The sequence below is a fragment of the Gekko japonicus genome, unplaced genomic scaffold (assembly GCF_001447785.1).
Source record: "Gekko japonicus isolate JY-2015 unplaced genomic scaffold, Gekko_japonicus_V1.1 scaffold1079, whole genome shotgun sequence".
NCBI lineage: Eukaryota > Metazoa > Chordata > Lepidosauria > Squamata > Gekkonidae > Gekko > Gekko japonicus.
In genome coordinates this window covers 269,334-287,960 of record NW_015173705.1, presented here as the reverse complement: position 1 = coordinate 287,960, position 18,627 = coordinate 269,334, and the positions used below count along the sequence as shown (strand labels likewise).

At 40.6% G+C, this 18,627-nt stretch overlaps 1 protein-coding gene across 1 annotated transcript in view; it reads right to left on the bottom strand.

Moving 5' to 3' along the window:
- ZYG11B (zyg-11 family member B, cell cycle regulator) overlaps positions 1–18,342 on the bottom strand; it is a 38,307-nt gene extending 19,965 nt beyond the window's left edge. The window contains exons 1-8 of the mRNA XM_015423281.1: positions 18,239–18,342; positions 11,343–11,508; positions 7,959–8,713; positions 5,886–6,026; positions 3,804–3,980; positions 2,769–2,833; positions 1,258–1,357; positions 1,107–1,157 (exon numbers count right to left, since the gene is read on the bottom strand). Of these exons, the coding sequence (XP_015278767.1) occupies positions 1,107–1,157; positions 1,258–1,357; positions 2,769–2,833; positions 3,804–3,980; positions 5,886–6,026; positions 7,959–8,713; positions 11,343–11,508; positions 18,239–18,241 (1,458 nt within the window). The 5' untranslated portion in view covers positions 18,242–18,342. The remainder of the gene's footprint in view (positions 1–1,106; positions 1,158–1,257; positions 1,358–2,768; positions 2,834–3,803; positions 3,981–5,885; positions 6,027–7,958; positions 8,714–11,342; positions 11,509–18,238) is intronic.
- Positions 18,343–18,627: the final 285 nt, after the last annotated feature.

Sequence of the window (18,627 nt, the reverse complement as noted above, 5' to 3'; positions counted from 1 at the left end):
CACTTTTGTTTGCTATGGTATCTGTCTTTTCAGATGTTACTTCAAAAAACTAGAAAAATATTCATACCCTCCCCTTTAACCAATCAACTCAAGGCAGTTTAAGACCATTTTAAAAATAAGTAATTGCCTTAAATAATGAGCACTAGTATACAAGAATTGTTTCAAATTTCACTTTTTACTTTCACTACCATGCTTAATATGCTTTGAAAGCTTTTTTAAAACACATACACACATGGTGTCTCCCCTGCCAGGTAAGTATGCGGAAAATCCCTTTCACCCTTATGCATCTTATGAAGTGAGGCTTAACTCAGGAAAGCTTATACTGGAATAAACTTGTTAGTCTTTAAGGTGCCACTGGATTTCTGCTTTATTTTGCTGCCACAGACTAACATGGCTACCACCTATGGAATGATGAGTCCTAGAGTTTGTTATGGCATCATATGGAAGATGTGGGAGCAGGTGACCCAGAAAGGGTTTCAGCTAAAGTCAGTCTCCTAGACATTGCCTTTTTGTGATATACACAGGAGGCCAAGTCTTCCACCAAATTAGAATATGGTATGTATGAATGCCAGCTCCACGGTATCTATATAGGTCCCAGGTCTGGCAAAGTCAGGCCATGTTTCAAGTGAGGTACAGAGTGAGGTCACTCATTTATGGGCTGCATGTTTTGCCACACCAATCAACTTGTGTGCACTGCATTACTAATGCTTCTAATGTCTGTCACGCTGTTAGCACCACACTGTAAACATTTAAAAGCACTTTCTTCTTTTTCAAGTATTGTGATTAGTAAAGGAGATTAACCTTTCAACACCACAAATGGCAACACACCCATAAGAGCTTATAATCATAGGCAAAGGAGAGATGACAAAAGGATGATGAATCAAAATATCACACATTCCTGCCTCTGCATTGCCTAGATGTGTATGCTCATATTAGATTCGTTGAGGTACTTGCAAAAACTCAATGGCATAAACACCTAAACATCTCATCTTTTCAGTGTACATTTTAAACAAAACTGCTGTCAACTCAAACAGACTAAAAAAGAGTAAATGTTACAGCAGGCAATATTTCAACCATTATCAAGAAGGTGAAAGCACTCTGCTTACCCTAACAATGAAGAGCTCTGCACCAAGTTGAGCTGTTTGCTCTGTGGAAAGCTATAAGCAGAAAAGACAAAAAAACTGGATTACTGTTGGGTGGGCCTTGGTACTGACAGAGGTTAGAAACAACACACTGGAGAAATCTAAAATCTCACACCTTTGCGGCAAGAATGGAGATGATAGCCACTGCCATCCTCTGCATATTCTGATCCTCATGGTTACACAGCCACTGCATGACAAGCTTGGCTGCTTCAAACCTGAAAGGTAACAGAACATTCACAGATCTGGAAGGAACTGAAACACTAAGTGCCACATTGCATAGGCAACAAAACCCAGAAGCAATTAGATTATTTCACCATGGATGAAACCAACCTGTAAAATTTTAAAAGCTCAGCTTTTAAATTATCATTAGGAACTGATAATAAGCAAAACAGCTGCTCTCTGACTGGTGCCACTAGCCCGTAAAAGAAGCATGTTACTTTGGGCAAATAGTTTGGTAAGACTCCTCTTCCTACCAGACCACCCTGGGGCCTTGAGTGTAAACAGCAAGCATGAAATGCTCTGGATCCCAATTGGCCACTGGATGATGAGACTGGGAAGGTATTTTTCCCCCAGTGGCAGATGAGCACAAGCAGCTGTAGCTCTTACGCCTTCCCCCTGAGCAACAGTAAGTAGATGATGCTGGCTGGTGCTTTACGCTTTCCAACAACTTAGTTCATGGTGTTTTGGCAGCTGGCAGAATCTTGGGCCGAGAAGTAAACAGGAGAGGACACCTTTGATTCTGTGAATTGGGGGGGGGGGTGTCCAGAAGAGGCATCAGGGACACAGACTCCCAAAGAATGGCACTACACACCTAGGAGATGGCAAAGGCAAGCAGTGTTCAGAGACAAATTTTCAGATAAGCTGGAAGGGTTTCTTGGTTAAGAAGAGTGGGGCCCAGGCAGGTAGCTGAGGGACAGCAACAGGGAACAATGCAAAAGGTCCTTTATTAAAGACGCTTATTCATCCCTGCTCTGATTTCTAAGCTTTCTTCTGTTATCATTCACAACCAGAGAGCTAGAAATGTTGGCTTTAGGAAGTGAGACTTTCAAGATACTATATCCTGTGTCAGGTGCCAGATTCTTTGGTAGGCATTAAGCCACATTTCACACAGCACTTCTTAGCATGCGGTTACTTCTCACTGTAACAAAAGCCAGTAGGTGGATTTGGCATCTATTTTGATACTGTATATTGCTCAAAGTTGATCTATTACTCAGAGTTTATTGTCATCATTGCTTTTTATTTCAAGAAATCCCTAGTAACTACACTATTTCACACGCCCAAAATTCACTTTAGTTCTCCTACAAAATCCACAGCCTTTTAGTCTATATTCTGCTATGTCAAATGTAACTGCTTCTGTAGAAGCAGGGGTTTTAAAATCAGCAACAATATAAACTGTGGAAAAGAAAATGACCCATAACACTCTAATAAATGAACACTTATTTCATGACTATAGTATGCAAGTTACCAAGCAGTAAACAATAATGATGTAAGAAGTCATAATTTGGTCCCGCAAAGTCAAATTAGAATCTGTTCTTTTCCCAATAAGATACAAGCAGTTTGCAAATCAGTACATTGTAGCAAATGGTAACCAGAAACACTCTCCCTAATTCAGGAGGAGAAACTCACCTGTTAAATGGAACATCCTGAAGTATCCTGTCACTGCACAATGACAGAAGGCAGTTCTTTTGCAGCTGTAAAAGAGCAAAATGGAGTTCTGCACAAACACTGCTTGCACATTGCCTTTTTGCAGCAGAAATCTAACAAGCTACAGTTTAGGGAGAGGTCAAAGCAGACTTATGGAGCATCTACTTTGCATTCAGAAGGTCTTAGGTTCCATTCAGAGCATGTCAAAATTAAAAAGGATTCCATGGCTGGGAAAGCCCTAAGACCTTGAACAGCCATGGCCAGTCTGAGTAGGCAATACTGGCCTACATGGACCAATAATCTCATCTACGTCTTACCCGGGAGCATCCTTGTATCCCTATGTATGAAGATCCACAATACTTCCTTTTATGATTTGCAGCATGGAAGGATACTACAGACATTACAATACATTATCCCTTGAGACTGCCAGACATTGTCAACAAATTAACTACTACCTTGACAGAAGAGATGTAGATAGAAATGGTGTTGTGTAAAACAAATGTTGCCAGAATGACTGCATCCTCTGATGAATTTACCAATGTTTTATGATTGATCCAGTTTCACAGCAGTGTAACAGACCCACTGTAGGTGGAGATGGACCTTGTTCACAAAAACCGATTAAGTCTAAATACATAACTCTTTAAAAAAGCTGAAATCACTGGTCTCAAAAGACCTTTTTGAGGTAGCTGTTCCCAAACACGTTGCTCACTCCTGTTCTTTGCAGAAGAATTCAGGTGGGTAGCTGTGTTGGTCAATAGCAGCAGAACAGTTTGAATCCAGTGGCACCTTTAAGACCAACAAAGCTACAAAAGTTTACACTTTGAATAAAACTTTGTTGGTCTTAAAGGTGCCACTGGACTCAAACTTTGTTATCCTGTTTTTTGCAGTTAGTTTTAATAGCAGATTACAAGTCAGTAACCCTCACTTCTGAACCACTTCATGGGAAAGATATTTTTTTCATTTTAGAAACATCTGAAATGTTTCAACACTCTGCCTTGAACAAGAAAAAGGGCTTACCTGTTGGTGGTTGGGAAAATGTTCCATGGCTTTAAGGAGCAAGTGAGTGACATCTGCCAGGAGCCTAACAGGCATGCCAAGAGCTAGCTCCTGTTTGGTCAAGTTAAATACACAGGCACTCGCTGCTAACTGCACTGGCAAATTGAGGGGGTGATTTCTCATCCCAGTAACTACCAGCTGGGGAAAAAACAAAATAAAAAGCAAAGACCAAATCAGAATCTGATCTCACAATTTTTAAAAAAATCACATATTCAAACTCAGCTATAGGAACCTTAGCAAAGTCAAGCTGGAGAAGACTCTTGAGAGTCCCTTGGACTGCAAGGAGATCAAATCAGTCAATCCTAAAAGAAATCAACCCTGACTGTTCCCTGGAAGCGCAAATACTTTGGCCACCAAATGAGAAGGGAGCACTCACTGGAGAAGACTCTGATGCTGGGAAAGATTGAAGGTCAAAGAAGAAGGGGACAGCAAAGGATGAGATGGTTAGACAGTGTCATCAATGCAACAAACATGAAAATGAGTAAGCTTCAGAGGACAGCGGAAGACAGGAGGACCTGGCGTGATCTGGTCCATGGGGTCGCGAAGCGTCGGACTCAACTATGAGACTGAACAACAACAAAAGGAAGGAGGGAAGCTAAGTGTACAAAATTCCAAGGGCCCAAGTTGTTCTGGGAACTGGACATGGTGCTGATGAAGCACAGCATAGGAATATACCTGTTCTAATCAGGCATTTTCTGAAGGTGGGGGCACAAAGGGAACTTTTGGTCAAAGCAGTCCTGGTCAGCTTATCCTCTCCACGAACCTGTGAACCAGCTATAAGTAGACCTCTTTACACACACAATATCCAGGGAACAGATGAACAGATCAGCCTTTTCCTCCCCTGATTAGAGGCCATGTCATTCGGATTGTCTGCCCTTTTCTTCTTTTCCAAGGCCACATTCATTCAGTATTAGTTGGGGTATGAAGAAATAGAGGGCAAGGAGTACAGACTCTCTGCCCTTCCTACCACTTCACTGAAGTTCTTTCATAGAAAGCATTCAGAGACACAAGAGTTTGCTGTTCTCACATACAGTTCAGCCCACAGTTAGACCCACTTCACCAATCAGGATAAACAAGTCGGCTATTACTGCATCATCCAATTGATAGACATTTGAGATTGCACTACCTCAAATCTCCAAGCTACCCAAAGGCAGCAGATCCTTCAAAATGAAGGCAGATGGAGTGTTATTTCTTGCTGTGGCAAGCGTTTGCATCCTGTTCATTCTCTGCCATTCAGATTAAGATTATAATAGCCTTCTCTTCCAAATAACTTTCTATCACCAGAGAGATAATCATTTTGCCATCCTTAATTTCATTTTTAATTGTTAAAAATAAGGGAACATTTCAACAAACCTCTGACTTTGAAAGTTAGCATAATCTTATGGATGGAATATGAGCATTTCTTCTGAACTGATTACCTAAATTTTTTTATCTTCCTTTCTTTCTCCTCCCTACCCTGCCCCTTCCAAACACAAATGTGAGGTTATTCTGATCATGTATGCACATTTCATTCCATTTTATCTCAGGTTTAATAGTCACAGGTCCCTGCCACACGGCAGGGAATAAGACGCTTGTACTGAAGCTAATGTGAGCCGCAGCAAAGTTGGGACGGCGCGGTGGGATCTCACAGATCCCCCGAGCCGCGTCGCAACACTCCCCAGCACGATCAGATGCCGGGGAGAACGCAACGGTGGGAAGGGGAGCCTGGCGAACTGTGCATGTTCACACATGCGCAGTTCGGCCAGGAGCCGGGGATGCGCCGGCGCAAGGACGCGCCGGCGATCCCACGGCCAGCGTTGCTGCGGCCCTTCAGAAAGAACCACCTCGGGAGGTGGTTCTTTTTTGGCGCGGAGCAATGCTGAAAGGGACGGATCCGGGACGGATCCGGCACGCTCCCCAGATGTTGAGGTGGGATCGCGCCGGTTTGCTCCACCCCCGTTCCGTCCCGCTCCCGGCCCAAATGGGCTCGTATGAATAGGGCCTCAGATTACATTCACACAGTGACGCTTGCAAAGCTGGTTTATCATTGCTTAATTGTTTTACCTTTAGAATTTCGGGCTTGGTTTTTTCCATAACATGGGTAAGGCTGAAGAGATGAAAGAGTGCCTCCCTCACAAAGAATGCTCGCTCACTGTAACGCTTCAGAGCTTCGGAAATCTGAGTTTCATTTGCTTCTCCTGATACCTTCAACAGTGTGTAGTAAGAAAATCAATAAAAAAATTTATAAAAAACAACAACAACCAAACAAAAAACACAAGTGTTCACAAAGGCAGAAGAAGATCATTTTCTGGTAATATTGCTGAAACAAGAGAGACATAACTGGAAATTTATGTAACCCAAAGGCTTTGCGTGTTTAACTTCCTCCAAAGTTACCTTGACCATCATTCTTATCTTCATACAAATTAGATCTGCCATTCAGTATTGCATACAACAACCCAGTCTGACAACTGTAACAGGAAACATCCTTGACATAATATCATATTTTAAGAGAGGATACTAGATTACTCCAAAAGATTCAACATAACATTAATATTACAACTGAAGTACACAATTCAGCAGAATACATTCATCACTTGGAAAGAAGTGCAAGTGCAGTTTTTAAAAAATTACAGATGTATAAAAATTAAAAAAAACCAACATAATTGTATTGGTTTAGTACTGACTTTATGAGCCATTTATATCAATCATGATCACGATAGTTTGCCTATCCTGATAGTTAATGTCCCGCCAATAAAGAAGCCTTTGCTCTTCAAAGAAGCTAGAATGCAATTTCTGTTATGTACAAACAGGAATTATTAGCTATATATATTTGTGAAATAAATTTTGTCTTGCAGTTGATTTGCTTCTGATGAAGTTTCACCATGAAACGAAGTGAAAGCCAGCTGCTTTGTTAACTGCTTTGTAAATTGCTTTGTAAATTGTTTCTATATTGCTGAACTGTTTCTATATTGCTGCTACATTGTTAAGTTCTGATTAATGAGCTTTTGTATTGTAATTTTGTATACCTCTGGCTATTATGCCCTAATATTGTAATTTTGTACATTCTGAGTATTAAGCTTTAGTATAAAGTTGATTACATTTGCATATACATTATAGTACTTGAATGTTTATACCTTCTTAGGTTGTCTATCCCCAGTTTTTCTTATATTTCTGTTATGTAAGCATTCTTACCACGTGTCTCTACATAAGCTTAGTGACCCGAGTGAGAAGTATTTAGTTATAAAACTGACACAATTTTAGCATCTATCCATATGGAGGAACAAGAACAATAGTTTAAGAATGCAGATAAGCCAGGTGGAGTGCCAGAGAACTGCAGAGCAGAACATACCTTTAGGTATGGAATTTCCTTTTCACAGGTGTATCCCTTGTTGTGGGGCAGAAAATTATTGTTCTCTCCTTCAAGTACAAACTCAAGCCACCCACTTTTCACTGCTATACTCCTTGGCAAGAGGTGGTGAGAGTGACAAAGCAATAGAGTCTATTCCCAGCCAGTAAAAACATTCGCTTACTCTCTGTGATGTGTTTCTCAGGCTTAAGAACAATACAGCTTATTTTATACATCAGAGGGAACGAGGAGAAGCACTGTATAAATAGAGACCGGCGATCTTTCTCTCTAGCCAGGGCCAGCCTCCCACAAACAGTTATCTAAGGGGGCACATGAACGCCACACCCAGGTTTTCCTCATATTTTTCCTGTTAAAAGGTGCTCTTCACCAGTCTGAAATGCCTGTGCTGTTTTACTGCACTCTGCCTACCTTGTCATCTTGGGCAGGGTAGGCAGTGATACCTTAAAAAAAAAATGCAAGCCAGCATTCCAGCATTAGACTGCGCATGTGCTGAATGAACCATCATGCCGAATCAGAAGGCCTAAAATAACAGCTTGCTACCTCATGGTACATTCCCTAGAGCACATTTGAGGAATGCACCTGGGTGCCATTTTCAAATTCTGTTTGCAGTGTGGGTAGGCGAGTCAAGATGGCACCCCAACAAGCCCTTTCCATCATCAGAAGTGATCCACTTGTCACCAACCAAAATTTTAAAGTTTTGAACAGGGACTGTTCAAATTAGCATTTCAGGTATGTGTCACACACACACACAAATCACAAAAGATACCAACCTTTAAGTTTCCCTCTCCAGTAAGAAATAATGAGTAGCCAGCATCAGTTGCCAAAAGCCCCACAAACTGCATGGACGGTCGCTGTTGAATAAATGCTTCTACAGCTTCATCAGTAACATGCTTCCTGCCTGAAATGTCTAATGATACAAGATTGGGTAAGATGTCTTTCTGTTCTAACAAGCGTAGTGCAATATCAGATGTGAACTGCTTATCATCTGAAATGTCAAGATGATTCAGATATTTCAACTCTCGTATGACATCCAAAATCTGAGTGGTTGTCATTTTCAAGCATTTCAGGTGGTGCATGGTAAGAGACTTGAGGCGATCCTTGCAGGCGAGTAGTGCAGTTATATCAGTGACTGAGGTGTTGGATATATCCAGGCTTTCTAATCTCGGAAGCGAAGCCACATCGGCTAGATCTTCATTGTAAAAGAGAACATTGGTAATGCTCAAAGCACGAAGACCAGTCAACTGACTGAAGCACCTTTCATAGGGATCTTCCAATGAAAGAGTTAATGAGTTCAGCACAAGGCATTGGAGGTTTTGCTGGATCCATTTATTGCTGCCAAGTCCACTAATGATGTCTGTGATGGTAATGTCTGCATTCACCCCCGTAGCATCAAGTTCCACCAGCTTATGGTGGCAGAATGCCTTCCGGAAAGCCACAGCAGATATTTTTGCTTTGCGGATACAAGCTCTTTTCAAGCGCATCTGGTTGCCTCGAAAAATGCCCACAGTTGCCTCATTCAACAGTCCTGTGGAAAAAGCATCATGGTTATTGTTTTAAAATTGGAAGCAAGGACATGGAGAAGATACCACAGCTGAGGAATTCCTCTCTCCGTTTTTGGACTAGGCCTTCTGAGCAGAAGAAAGAAAAGGTTTCCCAGAGCAGAAGGAAAGAGTAACGTGCATTGTTAATTCTGAGGTCTTCGTTTTTCTAGGCTTCAGGGTACTGGGGCAACGGCAACAATGTCCTGGCGTCTGCTATGAAGATATGGAAAAATATATGACACTGTGTATAATAGATGTATGGTTAAGGTAGATCTATTTTGTGCTTATTTTTAATTTTTTAGTTTTTCTATACTATTATATAAATACTGGTGTCAAGTATTACCAAACAAAGGTTCAACAAAACAATACATCAAAGTGCAGTTCTACACTATGTCCAAACATTCAAACAGCACCTTGTCATTTTCACAATCACTAGTCGCACGGGACTCTAGTAATTTACCCGTATCAAATATAATCTTTTTCAAGGACAGTGATATACATACAAGACCTAAGGCGCAGTAACTTCTCTTTGTGAGTATAAAACTCTTAAAATAGCAGCATTTTTCTAGGTCCCCATCGGAATCCTTGCGGCAAACATAATAACTTAAGTATTATATTTGATACGGGTAAATTACTAGAGTCCCGTGGGACTAGTGATTGTGAAAATGACACGGTGCTGTTTGAATGTTTGAGCACAGTGTAAACCTGCACTTTGATGTATTGTTTTGTTGAACCTTTGTTTGGTAATACTTGACACCAATATTTATATAATAGTATAGAAAAACTAAAAAAATACAAATAAAAAGCACAAAATAGATCTACCTTAACCATACATGTATTATACACAGTGTCATATATTTTTCCATATCTTGCTAACACTGTGACCCTTAGTTTTTGTACTTTCTGCTGAGGCATATAGGATCCAGCTGGGTGCCAGTGATGGCCTTCATTCCAGCACTGACATCTATCCCCCCATATCTGTGCTACCATAACTCCCTCTGTACGAGCACGCTGTACTTCCCATAACCAGGAACTTTTTTTAAAAAGCTGTTGAAGAACAACTCTGGTTTTTTCCCATTTGTTTCATTAAAAAAGCCACTGAGCCCCAATGGCACAGAATAACATTGCAAGTCAGAGTAATAAAATCCAATTCCAAGAAACAATTCAAATGGATATCAATATATCTAATGTTCTACATGGCCCCATTCATAGATGTATCCAGAGACTGGACACATGAGCAGACAAGACAGGTCTTTTGACAAACCTGAGAAAAGCCCCAGGTGCGCAGACTATTCTGAAACCTTAAAAAAAGAAATTGGGGAGCATCACTCCTCTTAATAATCATAGAATCATAGAATGTTAGAGTTGGAAGGGACCTTACAGGTCATCTAGTCCAACCCCCTGCACTCTGCAGGAGCACAGCTGAAAGATAGCCCTACAACATACCCGAAAGATGGTCATCCAGCTTCCGCTTGAAAATGTCCAGCGAAGGAGCATCCACCACCTCCCAAGGCAGTCTGTTCCACTGCTCAACCACTCTTACAGTTAGGAAGTTTCTCCTGATATTCAGCCGGTAATGACTCCCTTGTAATTTCCACCCATTAGATCTAGTCTTGCAATCCGGAGCAAGAGAGAATAGATCTGCTCCATCTTCTACATGACAGCCCTTCAAATACTTGAAGACTGCAATCATGTCCCCTCTAAGCCTTCTCTTTCCCAGGCTAAACATACCCAACTCTTTCAGCCTTTCCTCATAAGACTTGGATTCCAACCCTCTCACCATCCTGGTTGCCCTTTTCTGGACACACTCAAGCTTGTCAACATCCTTCCTAAAATGTGGTGCCCAAAACTGGACACAGTACTCCAGGTGAGGCCTGACCATAGAGCGGAACTACCATCTCCCATGATCTGGAGGCAATGCTTCTGTTAATGCATCCTAAGATTGCAGATAATAGAAGCAGTGTCTGTAGTTTTAAGAAACAAATGCCCTCAGCAGCCATTGCTAAGCAAATATACAGTATTGCCAGCATTTGGGCATAGGTATCTGTCAGTAAATGACAAGAAGAGGCACAGGGCCATTTCCAGGGCTCTTTTGGCGTCATCAGACAACAACCACCAGGCAATTTGCTACCATGTGACTTGTAAGACTCACCCAGGACTGGCTGCTTGTTACTGTTCCACAGTAGTCCCCCCCCAAGCCAATGTGGTATAATAGTTAAAGTTTTCAAACTTCAAACCAGGATTTGGGAGACCCAAGTCTGAATCGCTACTCTGCCATGGAAGTTCAGTAGGTGACTTTGAGTCCGCCAAACATTTTTAGCCTTACCAACCTCACAGCATTGTTGTGAGGATAAAATGGACGAGAAGAGAATGATGTAGGCTGCTTTTGGTCTCCACTGTGGAGAAAAGTGGGGTATAAATTAAATACTAACTACAACTTAAGGTGGTGGGGGGTGCAGGTAAAAAGTTAGGTGGGTGGGTATGAAAGGGAAAAGAAATAGTGAGGGAGGGGAAATTAAATGCCCCCTGCAACCACTTGTAGGTCCCTCACTTCTCTTTTCTTACTTTAATTAGAATCCCTGTAACAAATAGTCCCCAGAAAAATCATTATACCGTTAAATGCCATTGTCCGCAGCAATCGGTCAGCCACCTCTTGGGGAAATATTCCAGGCTCTTGTAAGCACAATGTCCCATCCTGCCTTTCTGTACAAAACTTCTCTAAGTCAGCAGTCAGATAATTCAAGCAAATGTCAAGTAGAGAATAAGGTGAAGCTTCCTCCTGTCACAAAGAAAAAACAAGTACTAGATGTTTGATAGTTTCAAAAAAATCATAGCATGCTACAAATGAAGTTATTAGCTGAAAATCACTGACAAGGGGTTGGGAGAGATCTGCCAAAAGGACTCTTTGGGGAAGAGTCTGTATCTGGAGGTGGGAGAGAAACTGGACTCAGAATGTACACAATGTCAGTGAACATAACTATATAAGGAATGCCCATTTACCCGTACCGTTGAAGTCATAGATTGTTGGCTGGAATGACCTCACATGTCAGGGACTGGATATTTAGCAGTTCTTCTAATAGCAAAGTGACTGGAATCTGATGATCACAAAAACAGTCTACCTGAGTTACCCATATTTCACCACACTCTGGGGATTCTCCATGTGTGCAAAAAGGTGATGTAATATATTAACCATAAGGAGAAAAACCCAGACATGGCTTCATAAAGCCTGAATATACTTTAGGATGCAGGGAATATTGAGAGCAACCAAGTCAATTAAACAAAGAAAAGCAGGAAGGGAAAACCACCTGTTAAAGCCCTTAAGTACTTGATCATTTCTGAGGGGCAGATTTTGGGAGGTGGGGTGGGACTTCCCAATTGCTGCCTCCTTCCATGATTCTTTGTGGGCCTTTATCTTGTTCTCGTACATCACGGAAAGCTTGTGTTTCTGGCCAGACTGTCAAGTGTTATTTCCACAGAATTCTGAAGGCTTTGGATAAAGTTAAGAAAGTAACATGTTGGAACACACGTGAAGAATATGTACCATGGAAAAATTGATCCACTTTCTCCTTGAGATGCAATGGCAATCATTCCTTCACATCTTGCTTCTGTTTCTAGTTACCATTGTTCCACACAAAGTGTCCATGTGCATGCAATTTAATATTAATAACTACGGTAATCAAACTAAAACTTCAGACTTCAGCTTTGTTTGTACAAAAGATTATACATTTTTTTTGCTTTCCCCCCTATTCAGATCCAAGGAGAAAACAGGTCATATCAATCACAGAGAAAAAAATAGGCAAAAGAGCTGATGGTACACATGAAGGTTATTTTATTGTAGAAGTAAAAAGTTCCTTCCCTGTTTCACACAAAGCTTCCTCAGGGGAACCTGCTACTCTTTCAGTGAGAATGCAATATCAGTGCAAGTTTTTACTTGCACAATAAAATACCCTTCATCAGCAGCATTTCTGCCTATTTTCTTTCCCCTTTTCACACACCCCATATATGCTTGCTATTTTCAGCTCCCCAGCTTTGAACCCTAGGAGAGAACAGCATCATCACCACTGTGAATCATTTTCAGTACCAACAAAAATCAGGCTCACCATTTACACCCCCAGCCAATTTTAAAAACAGGAGTGCCAACTGTTGGCTTTCTAAAGTAAGAGGAACAACATCTTACCTTTGCACCTTAGCTTGTTATTTAGTTTGTCTTTGCACATCTTCATCATGTTACATGTTCAGACCCTGTCTAGAAGTTTGAACCTTACCTACCATTCCAATGTATTTGTAAAAATGTGCCTTGTACATGAAAGCTCATACCCTGAATAAAACTTTGTTGGTCTTAAAGGTGCCACTGGACTCTAAATTTGTTCTACTGCTTCAGACCAATACAGCTGACCACCTGGATTTACCTTTGCACCAAATGACTTACTAGCATTTCACTTTTATTTTGAAGAATCCAACAGTGCAGTCCCATACATAGTTACTCCAGTCTAAGCCTACAGAATTTAATTGTCTTAGTCTGGGTTAACTATGTATGGGACTGCATTGTACTTTATTTCGTCTGCCTGACATAAGCTTGTTGTCAAACTCAGATGAGTGGTAAGATAGAATGGAGGCAATCCTTGCAAATTCTGTTTAAAATACAGCCTCTGTAGTAACCATTAATTTCTCAGTAGCTCATAAAAGAGAATAGCATTCAATATGCATGTGGCTCTTAAAGGCTTCATCCCCCCCCCCCCCGAAAAACAATGCTGGCTACCCGCTTTTGTTTTGTTTTACAAAAAAAATATCTGTAGAGATTATGAAATAGGGGAAGAAGCATCTCTTATTACTAAAACACAATAATATTTCAGAACCACACGGCAGGGGCTTACTTTGAGTCATCCCTGTTCTCGCTAGAATCACTAGGCAACCCACAGACCGCAATGAAGCTGCCTGTGGTCTAGTGATTGCACCCTTGTGCCACATACAACAGCTGCCAGCGCTAACACTACCATTTCTATGAATTTCTCCCTCCCTAAGAAAATAGCTGTGGCTGAGTCAGCAAGGTGGAGCAAGAGCTATCATCAGGGTGAAAGGGAAAACTTCAGACTACTATTTCAAGATCACTCAGTGTTGGTTGCAAGAATGCCTTGCTCATGAAACACTGGTACTAATGGCAGCTTGCTGCTTCAGAAAGCTAACCAAGGCATGTCAGTCAAGATTGCCTGGCTAAAAAGATATATATCCTCAGCTCATTTCCCTGTAAAAATCTAACACTAGATACTAGCTAACTTTAGATGCAACAAAACAGAATACGCCTGGTGATTAATTATAATTCTAATAAATAATGCTACACAAGGAATAACTTAATAATAAAATCTCACAAGCTGTAAATCTACAACAGTCAATACATCATTCTCATTTTAATATACACCTAATACAAACAATTAGACCTAAGCAGCAGCAATTGAATTATTCATAACATATTTTAATACAGATGAGTTAGGTCTTCGGCAGCAGACTAAACCAGGAGGTGCAGTAGCATCTGATGAGGTGAGCTCTAACTCATGAATGCTCATACTGGGAATAAATTTTAGTCTTTAAAGTGCCACTGACTGAAGTCACATTTTAATACATTTTATTTCATTTTACAACTCCTTACAGTACAAAGAAATGCCCTGGACACTAACATACCCTATGTACAAACTTGAAAAGGAATTTAAAATGGTAGCAAAATGTATTTTCAAGTTGAAAGCTTCCTGTGTTTAGAAACAACATGAGTTTTTAGATGGTTATTAATAATCGCTGTTGCTTTAACTTATGGTGATGTCACCTCTCACAGCACACAGGATTTAAAACTGGGGCAGCGTAAAGTTTTAATGTAAATGCCTATGCATATGTACATGCTAGTTTAAAAATATGTTCACAAAACCTTGTGTATTATTACAATGGGAATTCAATTGCAGAAGAACATAAAAAGAGCCCTGCTGGATCAGACCAGTGGTCCAGCTAGTCCAGCATCCTGTCTTACATAGCAGCAACCTACCCACTTGTTATGTAAAGAAGTATCCTGTTTTGTCCATCCTGAATCTACTACCCATCAAATCCGATGCTCTTCAGTTCTAGTACTCTGGGAGAGGGAGAAAAAGTTCTGTTTAACATATTAATCCCAGAACACCTCTTTAACATCAACTAAATTTGCTTTAAAAGGTCATTTTTTAAAAAACTTGTGTTTTTATAGAGATGGCAATCTCTATAGAACTGGATAGTTCCCCACTCTACCCCTACAGTAATATATTACATATGGTTGAACATGTAATTTAGTTCTCAGAACAGAATAGAATTTTTAAATTATATATATTTATAAACACTCATGGACATTAAGAAAGCAATGAAATTATTCTTGAATTATCTAGCTAGTAACTTCTATGTATGTATGCATGTATGTATTTATTTAGAATACTTCTATGCTGCTGCTTTAGAATCCTGCTCAAGGCAGTTCACAATTTAAAACCACAGGATAAGAACACCCACCATTAAAAACATATGTAGGTATTTATACATGTACACATACATATAAATTAACAGCTAATTATTTTTTTAATTAATTACAAGTAATACAGAATTCTAGTACAAAAGGGCCAGTGTGGTGTGGTTACCGTGTTGGATTAGGATCTGGAATACCCAGGTTCAAATCCACACTTTGGGTTACCATAGGCCTGTCACTCTCAGCCTAACCTACTTCACAAGGTTGTTGTGAGGATAAAATGAAGGAGAGACAAGTGATGCTAGCCACTTTAGGTCCCCATTAGGGAGAAAGGTGGAGTATAAATAATCGATTTATTTATTTATTAAATTTGTATCCCGCCCTTCCAACATGGTATTAACTACCATGTATTAACAACTAGTATTAATACTGTCAAATCTACTAGCTGGCAAGAAACCAGCCTTTTACTAGAATTACATATTTCCCCTTTCCCATAAGCATGCATTTAACATCCACAACATCAGGCCCTTGTACATTATGTTATCCAGAATAAATATCCAGAATATGGATTCCACAAGTATTGCAACAAACACATAACTATCACTTTACTCATAAAAGTGCACTGGCAGGATAGAAATAATCCAAGCTTCTAACTGCTCCACCAAATTCTTAAAATGTTACTAAGAACTATTACTAGAAACAAAATCCTACTAAAGCCAATGGTACTTCAGAGTAAACCTAAAATTGTAGAGCACAGTATATGATGTGATCTGCAAATCCTTCATAAAACCTGATCATGGGTTTTTCTTCTGGATTAAGTAGTTTATTCCATTCTGGTGTAGTGGTCAGTATGATGGACAAGGACCGGGGAGACCAGGGTTCAAGACCTTGCTTGCCATAAAACAGGGTAACCCTTGATCAGACATTATGTCTCAGCCTAATCTACTTACAGGGCTATTGTGAGGATAAAGCAGAGGATGGAGAATCATATACACTGCCCTGAACTTCTTATAGTAAGAGCAGAATAAAAATTCACTAAATAAAACAAATAAATATTCTAGAACCACCTCTGATCTTTCATGCTTAGGTTGCATATTCCCAAGTGTTTATTTAAAAAGTACTGTTCTACAATAACTAATGTGGATTGAACCGGAAATATATTGTTTTACTACTGTTTAACCATGTCGATTTACATGAAAGGGAGAGTAAAATGTTTCTGGGAACAACAAGCACACATTGAGTATTCTCATGCACACTGTCTTCCGATAGTATCAAAAACAGCTTTTCTTTCATTGCTCTTTCTTGTAAATTAGTACATACCACATGACATGCTGTCAACTCTAACAAATACATTCTTTAAATCAATAGTCTGAGGGAAACATTTAACAGATACACTGCTCCAACTTTTGAGGTACAAAGCCAAATGCAGCCCCACTAGCTAAATCTCCTATTTTGCTGCTTCCCTGTAACAACAAAAACAGAGGTGGGAGCAATGCTCCCTCTAAGCTGTGGAGTCTTGTGAGCAAAAATTCTACTTTGTGAGCTACTGGCATTAAAGTTGTGCACGAGTGATTTGGCTACTGCATAAATTAGTTTGCTCTGGAGCCACCCATCCTGAGCTAAGACAAAAATGTGTGAGCCAGAGGCTAAAAAACTGTGAGCTAGCTAACACTAACTCAGCTTAAAGGGAACATTGATGAGGAGTGGACAGAGATAGCAGCTCACAGTATATATCTGATGGGTTGCCACGGGCTTAGAAGATCACATCAGACATAATGTACCCAAATATACATGATGTAACCAAATGCACAACAAAGTTCCTATTCATTTAGCAGTTCTGTAGAAACAGATGTTTCAGCAAGTGCATCTTTTCCCATCTTGGTATGACAAACTACCTGTGAAAATTCCTCCTTCATTGGCATGCTATTGAAAGATATGTTTCTGGGAATATCTTAAAAAGAGACAGTTTTAACATGCATCTACATGAGGACACTGAAAGCTACACATACAGAAAGAAATATTTTATTATGTTACAAGCCTGCTCCATATGCTACTGCAGCTATATGACAGAAGCTGAAATTAACATGTGCCCGAAGATCTTGCTACATGTGGGAAATCCCCACATTTGCCTGCACATTGGTGTTAGAGAGATTTTTCATACAAGAGGATCCAAACATATGCGGAACAATTTTCAGATGTCACTTGTCCTTCTTGAGCCTTTGGCATGCAGCTCCAATCCTCCATATGGTTCCTCTAACATGAAATTTTCCCACAACCTGCCTTGCTTTTTCACATAAACACACCATTTTCTTTGAACAGTAATTTATTTTCTCTGGCCACACAGGTGTGTGTGTGTATTTTGGTATACACACAAACACATTGCAAGAACCACTGAAACACCATTGCCAACTTCACTTAACTTGACTGGTTACCACATTACATCTTTTAGCCAGCCAACTGTACACACAATCAGGGTGATTCAAAAAGAGGATCTTTTTCATTACACTTTCAGCACATGGTTAAGGTAAGTGGTGATTTTAAGCCACATTAGCAGTTCTGAGTACATTTCCCTACCCCACAAAATGCTGCTCACTAAAATATTTTCCTCTAGGAATTTCAGTACTACTTATTCTCCTTCTGGATACACATTCCAATCACTTGACTCAATATTTATCTCCAGGTTTCTATCTATTATACATATATGCTCAAATGTACTAGACACGAATCTAACCCACCAGGTAACGTCCCTTAACACCCTACAAGGCAGAGTTAATGTGCGGTAAAGATTCTTCTGCTCTTCGGTATGTTCAGGCTGCCGCCTAATCGGTAAGCAATTCCCCATGCAAGCTCCGTCTTAAGTGACCGACCAGGAGAAGAGAAATGGAGCCTGGAAACCATACTCCGGATCGATCATTCGGAAATCAAGGAAGGGGGCTCCCGCGATTGCCTCTCCGGGGTTCCCTTTCTTTTCTCCCTCCATAGAGATGTTCCTGCGGCTCTCCCTCTTTCCTCCTCTGTCATTGCAGGAACTCCCACTCACCATTTCTGAGCCTGGAACCCCTCGTCTGCTCTGCTCTTCCTGATCCTAGTGAGGGGCGGGCCCCGACCACCGATCAGAGAGAGCCGGGGGCCCCTAGCTCAGCTGTCACCCTCGACCTGGAAGTGAATTCGCCTCGGCCGAGCCGGCAGGGAGGAAAAAAAGCCATCCCAAGCCTATCTTCCGCCTCCCTTAAAGGAGACGTGCTCAGGTTGCAGACAAGCCACTTTGCTTAAACCTCACAGCAAACGTGGCCTTTCTTCCTTCTTTCCAGTAATAAATTACAGCCTTGGGACATAGGATGACATAATTAATAAAGAAAAGAGCGCTCCTACGCCTATATAGAGTGCCGACGCCGTTTTTTTGTTTTGTTTTGTTTGGGGGGTTTTTTT